The sequence below is a fragment of the Accipiter gentilis genome, chromosome 5 (genome assembly GCF_929443795.1).
Source record: "Accipiter gentilis chromosome 5, bAccGen1.1, whole genome shotgun sequence".
NCBI lineage: Eukaryota > Metazoa > Chordata > Aves > Accipitriformes > Accipitridae > Astur > Astur gentilis.
Window position 1 is genome coordinate 15,306,574 of NC_064884.1, and position 24,781 is coordinate 15,331,354.

The following is a 24,781-nucleotide window of genomic DNA, read 5'->3' on the forward strand; positions in this document are numbered from 1 at the left end:
GCTGAATGTCTTGAGCAAAATGCAAGTGGATTTATTCTATTGAAGCTGATTACAAAGCTTTAAAATGTCAGAGTTGCATGATTTCTGGGATTATTATTCATTTTATTCAACTGTTTTAAAAATTTAATCAGGAAGGTGAAACTTCTGCTGGATCTGCTTGTTTTTACGTGTCGGCAAGTTCAAAGATCCTGAAGGATACGTTTTGTCCTCAAGTACAACAAATTGTCTTTAAGTGTGTGTCTGTAAACCTTTTCTGCATCTATGCAGAGATGTTACAATGGCAGAATTTGGCCTTGTCTTTTAAAATCTATTCTTTTCCGTTGCTGCTACTGTTGTTGGTATCCTTTGTTTCTGTAGCTGAGATGGGGTTTTTTTAATGACATTTTAAAAAAATTACTTTTTTTTCTTCAGCAGCTGTAACCAGAAATACATAATAGGAATCTTTATTTGTTAAAAGGGATTGTGAAAACAAGGTAATTAAACATAATGCAGTACTATAAAGACTGTAGTGTTTACTGCTGTCTTATGCCAAATTGATCTTTAGTTCTACAGTTTCTATATGAGTAAAAGTGCTATTGACAGATATGGTTTACCTATGTAGATTCATGGAGAATTTTCTTCTAAAACCTCCAACACTTTATTGTAATATTAAACTGTAAGGATATTTAAAGCAGTTATTATTTAATTTCCCATGCATATTGAGTGAGAGTGCTTTTGAAAAATCCCAGGAAAGCAGACCTAAACACAAATCTTGTAACCTGCCAGAGTCTTTTCCATTTAAATTTTAATGTTACATTTCTTTCATACTTTTGTGTTTCCTTTGAAAGAAAAACTTTCCCAGATGGCCATTGGAGGGTACTGAATGTGACCAGTAATTTTATGTAAGCATTTAGGTTCATAGCCCCTGTCAAAATTCCTTATTTGGGTATTGCATCCTTTGCAAAGGGTTTTTCATTTTTTACCATTATCTTTACACTATTAAATGAATGCAAGTTGAGGGTGAGATTATCTGCAAGGTCATAGTGAAACTTAAAGCATGATGGACAAAGTATACTTAGCGAGGTTGGAACTAGAAATAAACACACAAAGGAAAGTATATGACCATACTGATAGTTATAAATTAAGTGTCAAGGTTTGAAATCTGGGAAAGTATCATCAGAATTTATAAAGTTCTATTTAAATAGTCCATTCTCCTCATTTCAGACATCTGTTACTGGTTATTGTTTGAGTGACCACCACGTACATTATACAAAAAGGAATGTGTTTTTTGTAAGATCTCTGCTAATGTGGCAGATAAAATCCCAGTGTTTGATAGCAGTGCCAAAGGGCAAAGAGGTGCTGAACAATATTCCTCATCTTTACCATAACTTTCCTTCCTGGAAAAACAGGCTTTGACAGTGGGAAAATGAAGACCAAGATAAGGAGAGGTGGAAAGAGGCTTGGGAACTGAGAGTGATATAGACCAGAACTGTACTTCAGCAAGCAGGGGAAAAAGTCTTCTCTTATGTTGATGCACCAATAATTATTTTTTTGTTGATTACAAGTTTGAGTTATATCTCTTTGATATGGTAATAAATTAAAAGGACTAGCAAGTTAAGAAACATTTGTTTTTGTTGGCATGTAGTGTAAATTGGGCCTAGTTTTTTACAGCTCTGGCAACTGATCGTTGACTTTTTTTAAAGAAAAATGCACTATTTTTATTAATGCAAAATGCTGTATCAATCTCAGAATTTCATTTTTCAGAGGAGTAAAAACAAAACTGATGAAAATTATTTACCCTTACGGGATACGAAGTAGTTGACAGTGATGATTGTCTTGTTTATTGATTATGAGCATCAAATTGCAATGCAGCAGGTAGGGACATTTGCATGTAAATTGTATTTCTTTCTCCCTTACAAAGCTAAGCAGGTATATGGAGGTTGTGGAAAAACGTACTGCAGACATGTTAAGTAAATCAGTTTTAGTTTTCCATTTTAACATATTGCTGGATAGACATTGCAATTAAGCAAGATTTAATTCAGCTAGGTGACATCTTAGGTGCTTGTTATAGATGGTATACCTTAGTTTACTGACCTGCTTTCTTCTGTCAGTTTTACTATAGCACTCACCCGTTTAGAAGATGCATTAAGCAGGAATTGTGACCTTGGCAGGCACGGAGAAAGTCTTGAATGATGAACTTAAACTCATGAAAAAAGTCATGAAGCATTAGGAGACCTATGGCAATTTTTTGCGCTAGGCTTACTGATACAGCAAGGAGAAAAAGAATCTAATAAATGTAGAAATATATGTATCTTTTGCTAGAAAGTGATAAAAATAAAAAAATGTTAAGGGGCTGTGTTACACAAGATTTTCATCTTATGTACAGAAGGTGGGGTTTTTTTTCAGCAGTTTGGTTCAGTATGGGGGTAGTCTGGGAGACAACTGAAGCAGAATTAGTTTCCTGAGGGGGAAAGCACTAGCTTGAGCATGATTCTGTCTCTCTATCTGTACACAACAGGAGAGGGTACTCGGATGCATTTGTAGAGTTTTTCTGTTTTCTAAGATGTCATTAAAAAGCTGACTTTTTTGAAACAGACACATTAACTTTGGAGACTAATTTTCCAGTTTCATAGTGTTCTTAGCTGCAAAAGAAACAATGGGTTTTAATATAGTTGCCTATTTTAGTTAATTGGTACTCTGCACTGGAATAAGTACACAGAAAGCCAGATTTTAGCATACATGTGAATAATAAACTTTGGCAAATTGTGTTCTTTTTAAATTGCCCTAGTTCCATGTATTTGAGAGTGCCTCATATGATAGGACTAGAAGGTTGTCAGATCGATGTCTACCAACTGTAGGAGGCAAATTAGCACAAACGCCATTAAGGCAGAATGAATGGGTATACAGATTTGTGTAGTACATTGGGAAAGTCAGAACACCCATTGTAAAGAGTAGTCATGCATCACAGCCTCCTGGCTTCTCTACAGGAACTGAGAGTGTAAGGAACAGGGAAATGTGGTTGCTATAACCCATTTAGATTCTCCAAAAGTGATTGACAGGGTGCTTCACCAAAGTTGCTTTAAGTGAGCTGAAAAAGAAGGTCCTTACATAGATTACCTGACTAAAGGATAAAGGGAGATGGAGGCAGTACTGGAGTCAAACGGGTTACTCTGGGGTGGACGCTGTTTCGATTTGTAAATGACCTAAGAAGGGAGCTGAATAACAAAGGCTTGACAATGAAGTACTGCAAAAAATCTCAGACCATTGACTGACTGGTCAATAAAATGACAGATGAATAGGTAAATGCCGTGTATGTGGGGGTAAGGGAGAATTGTTCCAAACTTACAGATACAGGTGATGGGTCCTGCACACAGAATCACCAGACAGGAATGATTTCTTAAAGTTTATAATATTTTCTGAAACCATCAACTCAATTCACAGTAGCATTTTAAAAAGGGAAGTCAACCTGGGGAATTAGTAGTAACGGAATGAAGAAAACGTAAGTAATACCATCACTGTGCCAGGGTACAAACTGAGGGCACATCTACTTTTTAAGCACTGTGTATGCTTATAGTTCTGCTTAGTGGAACTAAGAGAATGAGCAAGATGTGGAACTTCATCTGTATAAAGAACAATTTAACACTCTTCAGCCTGGAAGAGAGAAAGCTGGAGGTGAGGGGGTGGGGAACAATAGCGGTCTATTAAATCATGGATGGCGGGAACAGAATAATAAGAAATGACTGTTTGTTCTAATTTAACAACCAAGGGCATGTAATTAAACCAACGTGATAATTTGAAATTAACTAGAAGATACACTTCCTCATGCACGTGTGATTGGTTTGTGGGACTGCTTGCCACAGGATATTGTGGAAGGAAAAATTCACTTGTTTTTTTAAACCAGTTTAACAAATTTTGGGAGAAAACAATCACCGATGACTTCTAAATACAGATACAGCCTATGGGATAGAAACGCCTGGAATCTCGTGTTGCTGAATGTCTAATACATCTACTGAGGAAAGTATCATTATTTGCTTACCTTTTTTTAACCTTTTCCTGTAGACATAAACTACTAGGCACTGTCAGAGCATATGGGTCATTTTGGACCTTTGGATTGACCCAATATAACTTTTTATGTATTTGAATTGTACATTTTGTTACATAAAATCAACACTATTTATCACTTTAAATGATTTTAATGTTTTCCATGTGTTAGGATTGCTGCTAATTATCACTGGAACTTAACTTTTATAAACGTAATTGTGGGAAATATTTCCCACATATTCCCAATTAGTAACATAATCCATGGGAAATTTGAAAAAAAAGGCTTTGAAATTAAAAGCTTCAACTTTTTTAAAATGCATTCCCAAATATCAATTGAAATCCTAGGTACTGATAGTCCTTTTTAACATTACTAAAATTATGTCCATTTTTTCTTTGACACAACAGCTTTTTTGATCTCAGTGAAATAGGTAATTATTTTTTGAGAATAATTCAGTCTTTGCCATTTGCCACCTCCCAGCTTTAAAATGGGACTTATCTGAAATCTGGGAAGCATGTTGTTTCTATTATACTTCATGATAGGTGAAAATGAGCAATGTGTTAACCATACTGTCTGTACATTGTATTAAAAACAAGTGTTTTCCCTTGGGTTTTCATTACTTAATTGACCACATGTGAATATAATACCTATCAATGCACTTAGTGTGGAAAAGAATTATAGAAACTGACAAAACTAGTTATAGATTAAACTATACTTCTGTAAAGTATACACAGTTTGTTTCTTTCCGTGTCTATTAAATATTTGTTTTCATGTTAAAAGCAGTCCCACTTAGTTTGGATCTTTTTTTTCCCCTAGTGGAAGAGACTTGAGTTGATTAACTCATTTTTACAAATCTTTAGAAGAAAAATGGTGGGCATGTGCCCCCCCAACCTGAGAAACTGAGTTGTAGAAAGAGGAATATTTGCAGAAGGAATAACTTTTTTTTTTTTGTTACAGTTTTTTAATGTGCCTGCTAGGTGCATGTAAATACTGATTAATGTGTATGGTTGAATGCTGTACACACCTGCCTTCGTTATGGGTATGTGATGTGTTACTGGGTGCCTCCTGAAGGCCTGATGTTAGAACAGTCAGGTGTACTTTTTCAGCTGCATCTGATGTAAGTTAAGAATTAGTCATCCACCACCTGCTTTTCATTGCCCTATTCTACCAGAGGTTACCACTTCTTAAGTTTGTTAGGAGAGATACATGAATAGTCACTCCTTATTTATTTCTATCAAGCTCAGTAGTTTTTAGTATGCATTTTAAAATAGATGTTATATCAAAACTGGTTTAGTTAGGGGACAGTTACACCTCTTCAGTTCTGGAAGAAGTAAGATGGAGGCAGAATGGGCAAGGACAGACAAATGGAGAAATAGCTTCCTTAGCAGGTTAAGTTTTAGTCTAAGCAGCCTTTCTGGTGATAAACACCTCCACCAGGAATCAGTGGTATGTTTCACAACTCATTCTTGCTTGTCGCTAACTCTTCAGTGTTGAACTGTGTTAATATTTTACATATTTTTTTTATAAATCAGTTGTTGCTCCTATTCCTTTTGTGTCCATTTTTCTTTTTATTTATGCACAAAGTCTGTCTATTATATACTCTGTTGAATGCCAGATGAAAACATTTTTTTCCCTTGGACATTAAAAAGAAATAAAAATCTTTTGTTTTCCAGCTGGTAATTCTTTAAGGTTTTTGCTGATCTGTTTCCATTTTGAAATACCATGTATTAGCCATCCATTTGATTCTGCTTTTTCAGCAGTAAGATTTAGAGTATCACTTGTTCATTTGAAAGGCTCATCTGTTTCTTCCCTGGTACCTTTGTAGATAAAGCATTGATTATTTTATTGAGGTTTCCTCTGCTTTATGTTGACTAAATATGCTCCCACTAAAGAGAAGGGTTTTGTCCAAAGGGTGTCACTTTTGTAATATGCCTTTTTCAGAAGTGAATCACTTTTGTCTTACGTTATTTCTGGAAAAAACTTTCATGCAGTTCTTAAACTTTCCTGGCTTAGCTTTGTTTCAAAGACAACTTAGTTAAAACACAGACTTAAAAAGTACTTTTTTTGCACTTGGAAAATGTAATGTTTCAACCATTTAAGCAAACTTAACAATATTGAGAAATTTGGCTTTCTAGTCCTTTTTTGCAAATAAAAAATACTTTTGCTTTATGTATTTGTCTTAAAGTCTGAGCATGTGTAATCAATGTATCTTTAATCCGTTAAATTATTTTGGCATAAAGATTTAACATCTGCAAATATTTTATATTGAAACATGGACTGCAGATGTTTGGTTTTCTGTTGCATCCTGCTTCCCTCTTCAGTAGCTGCATGCTGCGGTAGGTAACATCTTCGTGAGAGGAATGGAAGTAAGTAGATTTTAGGGCAGGTGAGACCTTGTCTCTTAGTATAAGAAGGAGTCAGAGGCTTTGTGAAATAATTGCAAAGTTGGGGAACGTGGAACAATTTCCTGTGTGGGACCAGCCCTCACTTCCCCGTTCTGTTTTTGTGAGAGGGAAGTCGGCCCATCCCTGCAGCTGTTGTACAATAAACTCAAGAAATATGTTACTGGATGCATCATATGCTTGAGAACTGCTGCACCCTTCATCTTAGTAATGTGCATGTCACCTTACCAAACAAACATTGTGGTTTATCTCTTCTTCAACTTACAAGAATTTTGTAAAATGTGTTTTCCATGCTATCCAATGGTGGCTGAATTTATTTCCTCTGACAGAGTTTACAGCAAAAGTTACTGAGGGTGGTGTCTTTTTACCCTAATTTTTATTGCGCTTAATTTTCTAGTCATGACTAGCATATATGCAGAAACACATGAAATCAGGTGGTACATTACTAAGCTCCTTAGCTGTCCTGTATGGTTGTTCTTTTCATATGCTTAACAAATCCATTAGTAGCTTGCCAATGCATACCTGGTGATCTTTTGTTTATAAAGTTTGGCTTATTAATATTAAAATATAGCATGTAGAGCATGTATATGAAAACCTGTGAAAATTATTTAACAGGTTAAAGGTCTGAAAAAGGCCCTCAAGCCTTTTTAATACTGGCTGTAATTTCTTCAGAAAATTATATTGTCACTTTACAGTTCGTGATTTTTAGGTTTGTTGGAAGCTTTAGTCATCCCTGCTGTTTCTTAGCAGGACTTTAAGCAAGCCTTTTTTGAACCTCTAATTATTCTAGTTGTTTTAAGTAATCACTAGACCTGTGATAGTTAGTAACTAAATTGAATTTCAGATTTAGCTATTTCTACAAGGAGCTATTGAAGAAGCTGGTAGTGAACTAGGTACTTCTCTGATCTACAGTGCAGAAATAGAAGGGAGTAACTATCATTGTTAGCATTACCAGTTCTCAGTACTTAATGTGATGATATCTATTACTGTAGTATCTGATCATTACAAAATGAATGATTCAGACATGCAGGGCTTTTTGTACAGGGTGCATACTAGTTCCTTTGTCTTTCCACCTGGGTAAGAAACTAAATCCCAGCACTTTCTAGAACCACAAAGGACGTCCCAAATTCCAGTTCAGTACGGCAATGATGAGGCCATTCTTCTTGTCATGAATCACTTTCATAATACCAAACTTTTATCGGTGTAACTGAGGGTGAGAGCTACGTAAGGTAGCTCTAATCCTTATCTGCACCCACTTGCCAAAGACCAGGTGATACATAACAGTGTGTTATCCTGTGGCACTCTACTGGTGTGTCCAAGCCCTAGGAAATGTCCTTAAAATTTATGATTAAGAATTAATTACATTTAGATAGATTGTGAGTATGTTCAGCTATCCAGTTAATATGGCCTCTCACCCTCCCCAACCCAAAGTGTCGTAAGTGCAGGTTGCTGCTGAGATTAGTATTTCTTCATCTCTTGCTAGCTATGATTTAAAAAATACCATAGTTTTTATAATAATATTTTACGACATAAGGGTGAAAGCAGCTTGTTGGAATTCAAGATAATAACAAGATAATCTGAGATAAATACTGTGCTGCTATTACTGTTTTTCTGGATCACTTCTGACACTGGCAGGGACATGGTATATATCCTTTCAAAACCATGTTGAGATTGCACTGTTACTTGGAGACTTTGCCCTGAAGAAAAACTTGCTTTTTGCAATTGTTTGAGCTCCAGCTTCATGGCTCCTTTCAATATGTGGGCTACAAAACCTCCTACAGAACTGGGATCAGACCAGCACAGATTGACAACCTAAATTAAGCTTAATTCTCTCATGCAATTTAGGCCTCTTTTTCAACATTGTACCTGGTTGAGCAGTTCTCTGAGACCAGTTGAGATGGTCTTTAGATTAAGTAATTACTGCTTAGCCTGACTGTGGGTGATGAACTGAAGGGCTCTGTTGGCACTGAAGCATTCTGATGTTGCTAAAAACATGCAGGTCCTTTACCTCGGCAGATACTTAGGGTGTTCTTTAAGGAGTTGTCTTAATTAATTTATTTTAATCTGTTGATTTGGGTGGATCTCTCACAATTAGGTGCTTTAACAACAGCGTATTAGTCCTTAATTTGAAAGTCTTCCAGTATCATATGCAGCTCTATCGGATTTGAAACTACTTGGATTTCTTTACATTTTCCTAAGGGTTGAATCATTCACAAGTATTTTTTAATTTTCTTTTTCTCCATCATTTCTCATGTTTAAATATCCTGTCCATCTGCATCTTTTAAGAGTCTTAAATATCACCTTGATGTTGCATCCTAGTTTCTTGTTGTGTTCTCAGACCACATTTCTCAAAAGCTTGTTCTAAAGGCTTGTTCTCTGCTTGCACGTCTTTCCTTGGCATGGGAACCCCTGAATGCGATTGTAATGCTCCTACAGGTCATTGATTGACTTTTCAGATAACTGCTTCTGTTCTTCCACTAAAACACCAGAAAATTAAATACTCCTCTCTTTAGGAATTTCTCATACGTAAACTATACTCCTAAAAAAGTAAGCCAACCACTTGTGAAAGATTACTTAGATACAGCTTGTATTCAGGTTGTAAAAGGGGGAATTTCCTCCCTGCTTTTGGAAAGTCTGAATCCATTTTAGGTTGCCCAGTTCCTGCTGAATCTGTGTGTAAAGTAGTACAGCTATCTTAGAGGATAGATCTTCAAGTTAGACCCCCTTGTGCAATTGCTGTTGATCTGTTGTTCCCTTTTTTACTGTTGCAGAGTGATCCTATTGATTTTTGAAAGCAGGGGACTAAAAAGATCTAGGCGATGTTAGTTGATGGCTATAATCCTTCTTTAAAAAGACCAGCTATTTGTCAAAACTGTTCTACAGCTCTAGTAAATAAAATAGAATCCCATTTGAGATTTCTGAAGGGCAGCCTTGTTGTTTGCCGGATGATCACAGAACTGCAATATACAGCCCAGATACTGTAGTTTTCTGAAACGTAGCAGAGCTCAGTTTGTTGGCATGAGTTACTGGTTACTCTTCCAGTTGTGCACATCTTCCGTCTTTTCCCCTTTTTGTGATCTGAGATCCTGTAGTCCCATTTTGTATCCAGTACAAGCAGCTGTGGATTCCCCAATAATATAGGGAATGGCTCAGTGTTGAGGATGGGTTTGGGCTACAGCTCATCTCCTCAGAGCCATGCAATATCTATAACAAACTACAAGCTTTGCAAAATTTCCAGAACCAGTTATCCAGAAAAGAGAAGAGGTTAAAAGTGGACTAGATTTTTTTTTGGGGGGGGGACGGGGACGGGGACGGACAGGGACATTTGCTTCTTATTGAGCATTCTGAAGAATGGACTTGTATCGTAAATTCCTTGAGGGTTTCTGCTTGTGGCTCCTTCTGGACTCTTTTCTCTGTTCTGCTCTTTTTCTGAATCAGCTGGTGAGAAATCCTTATATAATCACCAGTTCCTCTGGTGAGGTGACCTTCTGATTAATCTCATGATGGTAAAACCAATCACTGGTGACCTGTTGGTTTCTAAACACTCTCCTGAAATTCCAAATTGAAAAACTACCTTGCTTTCAACAGTAGCTAGAGAGGCACTGTTTCTGTGCAACTTGACTGTATGGTGGAAGAAAAATCCCCCCCACCCCGCTTCTTTTTCCTAGGAAGAACCACCCCCCAAAAAACAAACCCTGGAGATTCTGGAAAAATACGTGGAAAAGCTATGCACATACCAAATTGTAACTTTATCTACTTAAAAAGAATGAGAAAGGTACAATGTCAGGTGTCACAAAAGCTTCTTTGCTCCCCTATAGCCATCAGCAGTGGTGGTGGCATAAATAGCTATCCTGGCTCATGTGTTTATGCAGGTTGAGGCATTTGACTAATGGAAAAGTGTGTCCTACATTTTGGAAAACTCTATATTACCTTGAATCATAGTGCTCCTAGACATGCTTGTAAATTAAAGGCAAATTAATTTTGTATATTGTATTTGTATACAAATATATTTCCTGTGCTGTATACTCACTTGCTTAAATGATTTTTGCCTGTTGCTATTGCTGTAGAAGAGAAAAAGTCAAAATACTGAAAATCATTGGTGCTAAATGTATAAACAAAAGGAAGATATATCACTTTCTCCAACATAAGAAGGACATAGACCTGTGGGAGCAAGTCCAGAGGAGGGCCACAAAGATGATGAGGGGGCTGGAGCACCTCGCCTATGAAGACAGGCTGAGAGAGTTGGGGTTGTGCAGCCTGGAGAAGAAAAGGCTCCAGCGAGACTTTATAGCAGTCTTCTAGTACCTAACGGGGCCTACAGGAAAGCTGGAGCGGGACTTTTTACAAGGGCATGTAGTGCTAGGACAAGGGGTAATGGCTTTAAACTGAAAGAGGGTAGATTTAGATTAGATGCAAGGAAGAAGTTCTTCACTGTGGGGCTGGTAAGACAGTGGACCAGGTTGCCCAGAGAGGTTGTGGATGCCCCATCCCTGGCAGTGTTCAAGGCCAGGTTGGATGGGGCTTTGAGCAACCTGGTCTAGTGGAAGGTGTCCCTGCCTATGGCAGGGGGGTTGGAACAAGCTGATCTTTAAGGTCCCTTCCAACCCAAACCATTCTATGAATCTATGAATTATGTCTGTGGAAGCCCTTTTCAGCATTGTGACATTTTTGAGTGGTCGTCGGGATCTAGTCTATTTTTTTGAACCATTGACATCATCTGAGTATGGAATAGAATTATCACTGTAACTAAATATCGCACCTTTCAGGGAAGAGATCGCATTAGAAAGAAACAGTCCCTATACGCTTAGGCTGGAGAACTAAAGTTTTACAGTGTTGGGCATGCTTCTCTCCCAGTGGAACTGCGAAATGTGTTTCAAAATCATCTTTAATTAAAATTTATTATAAACAAAGCAAGGCTTATAGGGAAAGGTACTGTCTTTCTGTAGACCAATTAATGTAACAAACTCCCCAAGCTTTTGGCACTACAAAGACCATTCTGATCCGAAGCAGAGGCAGCCAACTTCAAGCTAACTGCTACTATTATACTGATGGTGTCACCTATGTTTGCAGCTGTCCTTCTGGAAAGTGAAAGTGTGTGTGACAGTTGCAGCTTGCGTCCTTCCCACCCACCCCCAAGAGCTAGCCAAACTATCATATGTTTCCTTTTCAACTAAGCATCAATTAATTCTGACCCTACAGCCCACATCTGTAGAATAATCACAGAAATAGGAAACGCTAATATGTGTCTTGGGAGGCTGGGTCTCCAGTCCTGTCTGGTTTAATGATACAGCACATTTGGAATTATGTAACTGAATACAAACTCATCATGCTTATTCCCACATCCCAAGTATTTTTGTTTATAATGACTGTTACACTATTTAAAGTAATGCAGTTTAAAGAAATAGAAGTACCCATGTAGGAGCACCCTGATTGTAAAGATGAGTATATCAATAAAAATTGTTTGGGTTTATCTGCTTATTGGGGGATTTGAGATAATAATCCACCATCTAATATGTGCTTATCCAGGGTCAAGATTTTAACAGGTTATGAGTAAGTAACTTTCTTTGACTTACTACTTTGCGTTGGTATTCATTCTGTTTGTTATGTCTGGTTATCTTTTCCACTTGCAGAATCTATGAAGTGTTTGATGTATTTGTATAAACAGTTTGATTCCTGAAAATATGTTCTGAATCAGATGCCATTACTATACAACAATAGTAACAACATTCTGAGATCATTTAAAGCCCTTTGTTTAATAACACAGTGAATGTTATTAGACTGTTACAGTAAGTATGTTAACATTAAAAACCAGCTTGTAAAAATGAAGACTTTTCGCATTCTAGAATTATGGAGAATATCAAATTGGTGCATCTGTTTGTCTTTAATTTTTCAGTGAAAAGTTTTTCTACTGATTCTTGACAAAAGTATTTCCTTTCAAATCAGGCGTTCGGGTTTCAGTTTTGAGAATTGCACCTCTAAAAATAATTTCCAGTGCAAATTTTGAGATTGAAAACATAAAATTAAAAATTTCTGTTCTTTTTGTTTGTCTTTCAGTACCTAGGAGTCACAAATTGCTTCTTGTAGCCACAATGACTGCAAACACTTAATTTCCTCTGAAATAAAAGCTAGTATTTTCATGGAATTGCATGTCTTCAGAATAAAAATGATTTAGAAACTTTTATAAGATCATCAAACTGCCAATATAAACAGTATAAAGTTTTCTTCCACTTCCCTCTGTTCCCCACAATTACTTGTATTGGAATTTAGTCTGTACAGAGAACTCTTCCTTTGCTGCTGGAGCAGCCAAAGCTGTACTGAACTGCTTGGTGTAAATATCAGACATAAAGCTGTACTGTGTGAAGGCATATAAAGTATAAATGCAGGTGTAGGGTATACAATGTATTGTATAATTTGAGAGTGCAAAGAAGCCTGCAAAGGAGCTGTTGCTTATATCATGTTCAGGACTTAGGAAAAATAGGAGGTAAAAAGAGCCAGAAAGATCTGTGCTTATATTCTCTTATTCCCCATATTCCTCTTTGTCTGTGACAGTTATGCTTCCCTGTGTTCTGTCCCAAAGCTATTCTAATTGAGTGACAAAACTGTTGGCTTTTGGATGTTGAAATAGTTCCAGGTATGCTGTCTACAAGAAGAGTGCTCCAAAACTCAGAGGGATATAAATCTTCCATTGCGAAAGCTTGTCTGTTACAAGGATTTATGCATTATTCATATCTATTTGTTTTTCTTTGAAGTACTACAAATGTTTGGTCTGTTTGTAATATTTTTAAGATAGTATTGAACTGTTCTGTTATGTAGTTTCAAATATGGCTCATGATTTTCTTTTTTTCAGTTGTTTCAAGATTGGCAAATGAGACAAACGTTGCCATTCAAAAGAAAATAATTACTAACATTATCTCTCCTTGAAACACAGGTCTATAGTTTGCATCTCTATCTACATATAAAGTTTCTGTAGTCAATAGAAATGATGCAAGTTAACATGTAGCATTTGATAATTTGTCTTTTCTTGATGTATCAAATACGTGTTTATTGTTAAAGTGCTGAACCATGAATAATTTACTGACTTTATAATATGCAGTGTCTCCTAACTTTGAAGTTCAGTAGTCAACTCATAAGTTTGCTGGAGATGACTAATGATTCACCAGAGATTTTTGAGAGATATTTTGTCATCAATTTAAAGCTTGGAGAGGTTTGCTGTTGCAGCCATCTGGTAATTCTTGGTTCTCTGGAGGAAAGAGAAGCCTTTTGATAAAACAGATCAAAGCATTCTGCTCTTTCAGTGACTGATACCTATAAGTAACTTAGAAGTTTCTCAAAATGATTTCACAATGATGGTTTCATTTGCTAAACTTTTGCGTTCTAGTTACAATACAATATTGGTCATGAACTATATTTTAATTATATTTAATTAATTATTTAAATACTTCTGTTCATGGATAATTTACAGATCTAAGTGTTTTGTAAACCCAGACATTTCTAATTTACCAAATATGCTGTCATGATTAATAAAACTGATGCTAAATTTTGTCTGTACTAACTGTACGGGTAAGGGTACTCTCAAAGACTGTACTTCTGCTGTACCATAAGCCTAAGTCATAGATGTACCTCTTGGACTGTAGGAGATGTACAACTATGGTGTAAAAATATAGATCATACTGTTTCTAGAACTAACTCTGTTAGCAGTTGGAATTCTGGTGCGGCATTTGCAGATGTTTGGCAGTGAACAGCAAATACGGAGAGAGGGAGTTAAGACAGGAAGTGTGTGCTGCAGCATCCACTTGAAACGAGACCAGTCTAATGCTGGATTGTACATACGCATTTGAGATTTGTCTGCAATCAGGATGTTGTTTCTATTCCATCAGACATTCCGGATGTGCGGTTGCCATGACCACACAGGTCCAGTCTTCTCAAAGAATGAGTTTATTGCATCACAAGTGCAGCACAAGAAGCCAAAACAGAATGATGAAATTGGCTTTTACCTTGCAAGTTGTTTAGTTAAAGGATGTCTGAGTGAGATTCAGTGCTGTGTAATAGTAGAAGAAAGGGAAAGCATTATTTTTTAATGCACCGTATCTCTGTGCATGAAAAAAATCAGTATTTTTTTGCTAGAGGTGAGTTAGTGTACAGCAGAACTAAGGAGATGTGTTTGTGCTGTTCACTCTTCCTTACATTAGAAGGTCCTTGTAATGACTGATGTACTGATGAAAGAAAATAATTAAACCTCATATGTCACACTGTCGTCAATTAAAGCCTATCAAGGAATTTTAGAAATAGTTGATGTGTCTTGGGATGTAGCCTGTATCATCCTAACAACTACATATAGTGTTTATTAATAGACTAGCCTTATTATCATTTAACTATTCAAAGTTAATGATGGCTAAATGATGGATGTCAATGACTATTAGGTATTTACCACAAGTTCTTCAAACTTGCTGTTCTTTACATTAGGTAGTTTGGAGAGAGGAAAATACTTCTAGAGAGGCTGAGTTTTTAAGGACTTAGTAAATTTAAAATGCAAATTAGATAACCAATATGGTACTAAATTCTCAGAAAATAGAGGGATGGGAGTTCTGTGAAGGAATAGCTAATTTTTCACACCTTAAAATTTGCTTGAACTCAGATTTAAAAGAGGCATCTAGATAGCAGAAGAAAATTCCATGTACTTGTGCTTTTTATTGTTCAAACTTTTCAGTGAGCTATCCAAGATGTGTCTGGTGCTCTTGTTTCTCATTAAGCCCACAAACAATGGTAAATCGTTAATTCCATACTTCATAATCTTCCACAGTTTTATGTTCTGCCTGCTGAATCTCTGAATCAGATGCATATGCTTACCTGATTGTTTACCTCCTTGTCTGCTTGACATGTGCTTCCTAGCAGCTACAGTTGAACTTTTTTTTTTTCTTTGGTTTTTTTTCAGTGTGGGAACTTCGCTGTTTTGGTGGATGTTCGTATTTTGCCTCAAGGCTCCAGTAAAGACACCAGCTGGTTTTCAGATCATGAGAAAGAGGTACAACAAATATCAATTCTACTTCAAAAGCATGTAGCTGCAGGAAAAAAGTTGGATTGCCTTGAACTGTTCAGAATTTTTCAGTGTTATGAGAATATTGCTAGTTACACCTAACCATCAACAGTTGCTGTGGGACCCCCAAGTCAACCATGTGTGCTTTTTGGGTCACTAATGACCACTTTCAATTTGCCTTTTCATTTTTAAACTCCATGTGTGTGCATACATGCATGTGTGGAGGCTGTTTTGATTCTTCTAACTTAATTTTAAAAACGTATTTCTCATGAATGCTTGTAAATTATCCAGAGTGATATAAAACAAATTGTGACATGTATAATTTTTGCAGAGCTTTTTGGTGAAATATCTTTCTACTGTTTTTTCTCGTTCCAAGAAGTGTGAATTATGTTGTGTTTAGAGAGTGCATGAAAACATAATGAATGTGCATGATAAACTATAGTAGAACCATTGTATCTTATGAAAAGAAACTCCTAATCTTTTTTTTTTTTTTTAAAGTGTTATCATTTGTATTTCCTGACAACAGATGAAATTTTGGAAAATCAGTGCATCAGTGACAAGCAAAATTATGAATGTAACTTTCATCAGATTCTGTGTGATTTCTGTTACAATCTTGTGATGAGTTGCGGGTGGGAGTTTTCCCCTGTTTCAGTCTGTGTGGGAACTTGAGAAGTTCCCTATTGAAAATGAATGCAGGACATGTTTCAAATGCCTCTGGACTTTCCCGCAAGTCTCCGTTACGGTAATTTTCAGCAGATAGCTTTCCTAATAATGGCATAATTAACTTGTCACTGCAGAGCATCCCCGTATGTCTCAAAGTAATATGTTTAAATAAGATTAAAAGAAGCAATAAATTAATATCCTGAGGGAGTGAAAGCAGAATATTTAACAGCATGTGGTTCATCCGATTTGTGCTTTATTAAGCAGAGAAAGAAGAAAATAGGGGGAAATCTTTCAGACTACTTTTTTCTGACTAAATGAATACTCATTACCCCTTCTGTTTATAACCAGTTTTACTGTCCTGGTTATCTGACTTTTAAGTGTTTTCAAAATGTATTTTGTAAGATTGCCAAAACAAAAGATACGAATTTCAGGAAGTTAGATCATGATTGATTTAATCAAGAGGCATGACAGGGCAGCATTCATTACATTTCTGTGGCTGCACATTTTGAGTGAAGTATAAAGGTTGCATATTTTCGACAACCAAGAAGTGTGATTCCAATAGCTTTACAATTAACTTCCTGAAAGTCCTATGCAGAATCTTTGTTAAAGTGGGAAGAAAAAGGTCAGTAAGGTATTATAGGCAAATTATGCCTACATATTTTTTTATGAGAGCTTTTACATATTCATCACAAGAAGTTTTGTACGTTTTTGTTGTTTCCAAATTCTGGAAAATACTAATGGTGGTACAGCCCTCTGCTTGTCTGTAGCAAAAGCAGATACCTCTTAGAACCCTCGTAACACAAACACTATTTCTGTTGATCCCCTGCTTACCCTGGGTGAAAGTCAGTGGCTGCTGTTTGTAACAAATGGAGCCTGGTGACATGGTCCCAGGCAGAAGGAGAGAGCAGTGCTGGCCTGTCAGCTGCCAGCTCCTGCTTGGAGCATGGGTTGTGTAGAGCAGGCTGGGAACTAAATGAGTGCCCATAAGCATGAGGCTGGTGTAAGAAAGTATAGTGCATGTTGTCTAGCTGGGCATTGTAGAGGCCAGTTTGTACACTGCTGTACCATGTGCTATATAGAGGATCATCTTGGGATTGCTGCAAGGTGCAAATTGAGGCATTTGGGAACTTTTCTCTTTCTCTGCCCTTCAAATTTCCCTGCCCTTTCTGTCCTATCTCTTTTCCCCTGGAATAATAAAGTTTCATCTTTGTGCTTTGAGAAACATGTATTAAACTGATTTCTATTCATGTCATTGCTATGATCTCTCCATATAGAAGGTCTCAGTTACAGGTGCTTTTTAGTGGTGGAAGCTATGTAGAGATGATTCTCTTGAAGCCTGTTCTTGTTTATGCTTTCTTAAATATAGGTCTGTATAGTTCTTTGTGGAGAACCATTTAAATAATATTTCCATAAGCACAACAACTAAAATATTTTCCATGTAAATTAAGGAAGTGTGGGGTAATCTTTATAGTTGCAGAAGGAACAAAATGCATACAATGTTTCCGCAGCTTTGTGGACCTTTTCGTCTAACCTGAATGCATAGTCCTGTGAAAGAATGCGTAATGAGATCACTTTAATGAGTTAAACAGCAGAATAAGTAAATACAGTATTTTATAATTGTACTCTTCAAGCAGAAAGGAAAATGTATTTCTTACTGTAAGGAGAAAATACTGTTTGTGGTTGACCAATATATGTGCATTGCTTTCATTTAGAGTAATATGTTAAAAATTTGTTGCTCTGCATACTTTCTAGATTAATCAAAAGTAAATTTTAAGCCAAGATATTTTAGTTTAGATAGTACTAATATAATTTTGTCTGTTGTCCAAGCAGTGTAAAAAGGTAAAAGATGGGGTTTTGTGCCACAAAGTATCATTTCTGTGAGCACATAGTTATGCACAATGGAAAATGAGAATACTGAGGGGAAAAGTCTCAAATATGTGTGTAAGTATTAATCTGAAAATTTATTCTGGTATTCAAGAGATTAATTTTTTGCTTTTACTCAAAATTTTTTCCTATTGTTCTTCTGGCTGAAGGGTTTGTTCTTGAGTTGTATGTGGTTTTTATTGTGCTTTGCTGAAGAAAATATGAAAGATATGGACGGTTATGTTTAGAAGCAGAAAAATTTAAATGAACTAGAGAAATTAGGTTGCTGTGACCTAATTAGCTCTGAGTCTCCCCCCCAAAATTACATTGAATTGAACTAAAATATTCTTTGTGGTGTATAAGGATTCTTGCAGAGAAATAGCATGTTGACAATTCCTGGGATAATTTTTACTCATATTTTGCTTAAATACCTAATGTTATGATACATTTTTAACGTGTATTTTTCCTACTTTGCGTACAAATGAAGCTAATTTGCTGTTCAAAAATTATTAGTATCGTAATATAATGTATTTCATCTGCCAAGTGAGAATTTCATAATGTTCTTCCTTTCTTCTTTTGTAACAAAATTGTTTGACCTCCCCCCCATTAATTTCCTAAACTGTGCATGCTTCACCTCTATGTAATACCTCAGTACTTAATGGCAGATAATGTTTTTCCTTTTTATGTGATTTTTTTTTTGTATTGATTTCTTCTGTGTGTCTGTGGGCATGTACGTAACTGTAGATCTAAATAGGCCAATGGTTACTCTTGCAGGAGGTCTGCATGCTGCTAGAAGAAGTTGTTGCTTCAAGGGTCAAACACTACTTGGAAGCGCCTAAACAACGTGGTCAGTGGAAATCAATGGAACATGCACCATCTGGTCCTTTGTTTCTTACTGGTAAAATAAATTTTTTAAGTTATTGTGAGATAAAGTATGGTGGAAACTGCTGTTCTTTATTTTTTCCATGAGAAATTTGCCATTGGGAAAGCCAGTAAGCCTGAAACAGCTGGTGTTTGGGTCTGAAATAACTTATGTTACTTAGCTATGTTACTGAAAAAAGAAAGTGGGTTTTAATTTTATGTGTTCCTCAAAAATGAGCATAAGGCTTGTACTATTAGTATGAGAGCCTGTAATTAGAATTAAAAATAATAAATGGTATAATCCTGGGTCCTCCAAAATTGATGGAAATCTTGCTGGTTTGTTAAGTCTCCTTTTCCACTTGAACATTTAGTTTAGAAGTTTCTTATTTAGAAATAATGTCCCTCTTCTGACTATCTCTTCTGTCTCAAAAAGTTGCTATGATGTGATAAACAGCATTTGTCATTTCACTGGTGTTAACTGCAGGTTTGGCAGTAGCATCAGTGACCTTGGGGGTAGTGACTGTGCAGAAGAGAACAGTAGTATTAAGAGCATTTATCCAATTTGAACTTTTTTTGGTGTGTGTGAGGGTAGTGAGACTAATAGGTGCAATTTCAGTACATGCATGTTTGAAACTACAGATAATGATCACTATAGCTTGTGCTCTAATGTTAAATCAGCTTCGGGGCTAAATGGCTTGCTAGTTTTTGTTTAATGTTATTTCATTAGCTGTTGTGGTCATCGTGGTGGGTTTTAAAGTTGATAGGCTTATCTGTTGGAGTTGTATCACACAAGCAATTTATTTTTAAATAGTTCTTAGGAAATAATGACTTTTTTTATTACCAGCCTGGAGCATGTTATAAACTTGTCACAGAAAAGAAGGGCTGCAATAGTAAAGCCAACCGGCTGCAATAGTAAAGCCTTGGGTTGGCTACGGTTTTTCACATTTCCTTAAATATACTGATCTAGATCTCTACTGAAATATGAATTCCATAATGAATGTAATTACATACTTGCAATGTACAATCAGTATACTGATACAAATTTTTGAATTCAGTGTCTATTATGTTAACAAATTTAATTCTGAACAAATACTTTGCCTCTCAAAATGTTTTCAGTTATTGAAAAGGTATATTCCTGTAGAATTCTAGTTGATGGTTGCAGCTTTAACCACTATTATCAATAGTAATGAGTGTTTTTAATAAAGAAAATGCAGGTTAAATACTGTATGGTTGGCTTATTATTGCAAAATTTTAGGCGTATGTGGGAGCTGGATTGTCATGGCATGACAAGAGGGTTTTTTTCCACCCACAAGAACACAACAGCGCATAAGCAAAAGTGCTTCAGGACACTGAAGGATTTTCAAACCCTTTTTTTCCTTGCCAGCTGTAACTACATTTTATCCCTTTAAAATATTATCAGTGTTTATAAAACACATGAACTTTCAGACCCCCATACTTTTCTGGTTTTGAGTGAACAAACAATTTTCTTACAGTGAAAGCAGAGGGACATTACAGAGGGTGGGATCAGAATTTCTGAGATCTGTTCAGGTTTTTCTGTGTTCTCTTTTACAGAGTGATAGTTTTTATTATTTATTTTTTTAAAGTTTGCTACCTCAGTAAAAAGTAGGTTTTCAAAAACAATGATGTTGTAAGATAAAACTGCCTGACATAATAATTGTTTTTATATATGCAGACAGATGCAACACTAATTTGAGAGTGTTTGTGAGATTTTAGGGTCTTATGTTTTCTTTTATATCATGAACTTTTCAGTAAAAATACTGGTATGCTGTCCCAGGGTTGTGAACTGATCTTCTGCTTCCTGAAAATGAAAAACTTAAGGGTGTGCATTTGAGGAGGTCATCAGTAAGATTTGTGACAGTTTTAGATTAAAGCATATTTACTTTGGATGAGGCAGAATTACTGTTCCATCAGTTTTCTGCAGTTATTCTCACTGTCATTAATTAACACTAAAGAAATAAAGGAAGAAAACAGTCTGTGATAACGAACATTCATGTTGAACTTAATTTCCAAATCCATCTCTTTCCTCTTCTCTGAGCCTGCTTTGCTTAGGGCTGTAATTTGTAAGAAAGGAGTGCTTTGTTCAAGTCCAAGAATCAAGTTTATTCAAGTTACCTTCAAGTCTGTTCTTACCTGAGAAGGAAATAACAGAATAGATGGGTGTTCACTGGAGAAACTGGGACCTACCTCTAAGGGACTGACCCTTTTAGGTGAGCCACAAGAACATGCCTCCAAAACCTCTTGTGTTTTTCCTTCCTCTCTAGGATCCCAGGTTCTGTTTGTAGAATACAGTGATATGTTTTTGTGTTTTTTTCACGAACAGGCTAAGTGCAAGATATCTGGCCAGTGTTTGGCTGACAGTGTTTTGTAGCATGGAAAGAAATGCACAAACTTGGTATGTGGCTAACTACATACACATACTGTAGGTGCTGCTGATGAAATTAAGCTTTCAGCTATTGTTGCATTTGGAGGTTATTAAAAGGTTTTGAGCTCGTCAAACTGAATGTGGTTTCTTTTGGTCAAAGCTATGCAACTCTGTGTCTAGCATTTCACTCCTGTAAAACCTCCACTATTGTAAGGAAGAGTGTATCTATAGAAGGAACATTAAGATGCTTATTAGCTGGTTATTTACTGCTTCAAGTATCCCAGGTCAGTGCTCCACCCCTTGCGTCTTTTCAGGTCAATTTTAATTGGTTTGCTGTCCACATTGCAGGATGTATTCAAAATCTATTAGAATCAGAATTATCAGACCAGCATTAGTATGATTTCAGGCTACCTCTAATATCAAAGCATGTTATATTAGGATTTTCTTCAGAAATAGAAGCCAAGCTACCTTACTTTGATGAGCCAATCTCGTCCTGCTGTCTAGATCTGTTGAGCAGAGAAGGCTGTTGTTAAGCTGGTTACTGCAACTATTTTGAAGAGAAAATTTTCACCTATCACAAATTCTTTGTAGTATTAATGTTATATTATGTTTACTATTAGTATTATTTAATACCACCTTACAGTTTTGTGGCACATAATATAAATATCCATGCATGTTACTTGTTAATTTACATTTCTTTTTCATTTAAGTTACACCCACACTGCAGTGTGTGGTGGGTCGCATACCATCTCATTAGGAAATCTGTGGGTGTTACACACAGGAGAAGAAAGAAAGAAAGAATGGAAAAATGAGAAAAAGTAGCCAACACAAGCAAGTTCCTCCTATTCTTCCTTCTGTCTGAACAATTTCCCCACCCCTCCCAAATGGCCAGTATGAACGATTTGCCAAAGTAAGCTTTAATTTAGTCTTTGGACATAGGCTTTGGTATAAACTCTCTGTTTCCTGTGTTTAATTAATGTCCAAACGTGTTTGATTTTGGTTTGTTTTATTTTTTTAAGAGAAAATTAATATGGGGTAGATTTTCAAAGATTTAATTTTGCCTGGATCCAATCTGCATGGCCAAAATCATGCAAGAAAGGCATCGATCAGGTATGGTTTGCTTGCATTATTTGAAGTTCAATGAATGTAAGCCATCCAATAACAAAGTCCATGTATTAGTGAATTTGTCTCGTTAAAAAAAACCCACTACTTCACTTTACAAATGTATAATCTTTAAAGTTAGAACTTACATTTTTTTATATATGCACTGTGCGTTTTCACTTTGCACCACTTGTGCTATTCAATAACACATACTGGGTTTTAGTGATGTCAAGCATGTTAGTGTGTCATAATGCTCACCTACTGTAGACTTAAACAAGCTAAAAGCAGAGCCTGTTTTGTGTTCTGCAGAAGGTGGCTGGTTTTGATTAAGACCAATGAGAATTGAGTAACAAGAAACTATAAAGAGGACAGAGTGCAGATATTAAATACAGGAGAATGACAAAGGGAGGACTGTGGCAAATTAAGGAAGAAGGCAAAGTTTATGTGGGCACAGACAAAACAAAAAGGAGGATGCGGAAAGAAAATACGTCTGGTAGAAATGTCCATGTTTGAAATGGAAGGAAGGAAGAAGGTATCTCATAAACTGACCTTCTTTCCCCTCTTGAGGAAGGAAAAAGTTAACTATGTTTATCCTACAAGTAATTTTCAGATCTTTTCTTATTGCTTCCCTAGCATCCTTGTTGTTTTTCTTGGCTTAAGGGTGAAACATTTTTGCTCTGATTTCAGATCTTTTTATTGTACAGTCTCTTCTACAGTGAAAATAATTAGCATGCTGTCACATGGCACAATGAGCTCCCAGATTGATTTTATCTGCTTTTTCTGGGATTGTGTATCTTTTTTTAATATATTTTTAACCTAGTTTTCTAAGGAAATGGGGCTTATTGTGACTATGTTTTCTCTGTGTGTGTCTGTCCGCCTTTTACCCCTGTTGCTTTTTGCAAATGTGATTGAAGTTTATTAACAGGTAGAAGTCTCAGACATTAAGTTTTTAGACATTAACTTCTGATAAGCTTACTAAAATGGGAAACTGAAAGAAGTACAAGTGCTATTAAGAATAGTTCAGTCATACAAATATCTGGAGCCAACGTTCACATCTTATTTAGTATAAAAAGTGCATGAGATGCAATTTAATAAGAAAATACATTTCTGTTCCTAATGAAACTATTTGTTTGGCTCCTGTAAGCTCACAAAAATGTACAATAATTCATGATGGTAAATACTCCAAACTGTTCTGGCCTTGCATTTTAATTAGAGCATTATGATATTTTTAAGGAAAACGCCCTTTTCAGACTACCCTAGTTTGCTTTAGGAGTGTTCGCTAATACTGTAGAACATGAATTGTGTAAGATGTTCATAGGGTATGTTCCACGTTACAGTCCTGTAGCAGCAAAACTGATTTATTCCCATCTTTCCAGCTGTTAACTCTTACTCCTTTGCTATAAACAGTGTTTTGTTTGGTTTTAGCTAGAATAATTTTACCTGTCTTGCTTAAAGAGCAACTCCCCAAAAATTTGATGGGTGCAACTGGAGGGAAAATAAGCTATGGCAGATAAGCTACCATAGGGGACTGAGAAGGACAGAAATCTTTTAAATTAACTTTGATGTTTGCAGTTGCACATCATAATTTCTGTCTCTCAAAAGAATTATATTGCAGCTTCTTTACAGTGGACTTATTTATGATTTGTGGCCAAGTCCTGCAGACCTTCATGAACTTTAAACTTACATTCATCTGTCTATGAAAACAGAGCTTCATAGCTCCCTGAAGTATGCAGTAACTTATGCGAGAACTTACGAAAAATGTTTTGATTAGTATCTTGTACTTAATATTTCCTGTATTTGCTTTAGATTACTTTTTTCCATTTTTTACAGCCAGATAATGGGGAATAAAGGCATCTTCTTTCACAAAAACATTTTTCTTCTAGAAGATCAAGTTTATATATCTGATTTTTTTGTTGTTCTTTTCTCAGGGTAGAGGATATTTGACAAGAACAAAAAACCCGTACTTACGCACTGTTTGGGTATCTTCTTTTTAGGGATTTTTTTTCTTACCTTAGTTTATAATAGAATAGAATTGGGAAAAACTCCAAGAAGGGCAACAAAGATGAACCAAGATGAGGAAATACAATACAGGGAACATGCCAAATATGGGGAACAGTTAAGTGTGCTAGGACTCTTCAGCCTGGAAAAGATATGAATTAGGAGGAACACAACAGAGATCTACAAAATCGTTTCTTACCTCATTCTCTTCCAATTTGAGAACAAGAGGGCATCAAATGAAGGTGTTGGAAGTGCCCTGGTAGTTAGAACTGTGGAACTCTTTGTCAAAGGATAATGGGTATGATAAAAGCTTACACTGAGTCCACAAGAACATGGGAGAGTAATCCAGGGAGGGTACAGAATTCAGAGATCTCCTGTGGTTCAGTAAAGGCCTGAGCTGAGAGTGCTTGGATTCTGGGAGAGTATTGGGAAAATAATCACATGCACTTCACTCTTGT

The 24,781-nt window shown here is 36.2% G+C and overlaps 1 protein-coding gene across 10 annotated transcripts in view; it reads left to right on the forward strand.

Moving 5' to 3' along the window:
- SLX4IP (SLX4 interacting protein) overlaps positions 1–24,781 on the forward strand; it is an 80,772-nt gene that overhangs the window by 25,678 nt on the left and 30,313 nt on the right. For all 10 annotated transcript variants that reach the window (XM_049801224.1, XM_049801230.1, XM_049801223.1 and 7 more), the window contains 2 exons: positions 15,353–15,442; positions 18,755–18,878. In XM_049801224.1, the coding sequence (XP_049657181.1) occupies positions 15,353–15,442; positions 18,755–18,878 (214 nt within the window). The remainder of the gene's footprint in view (positions 1–15,352; positions 15,443–18,754; positions 18,879–24,781) is intronic.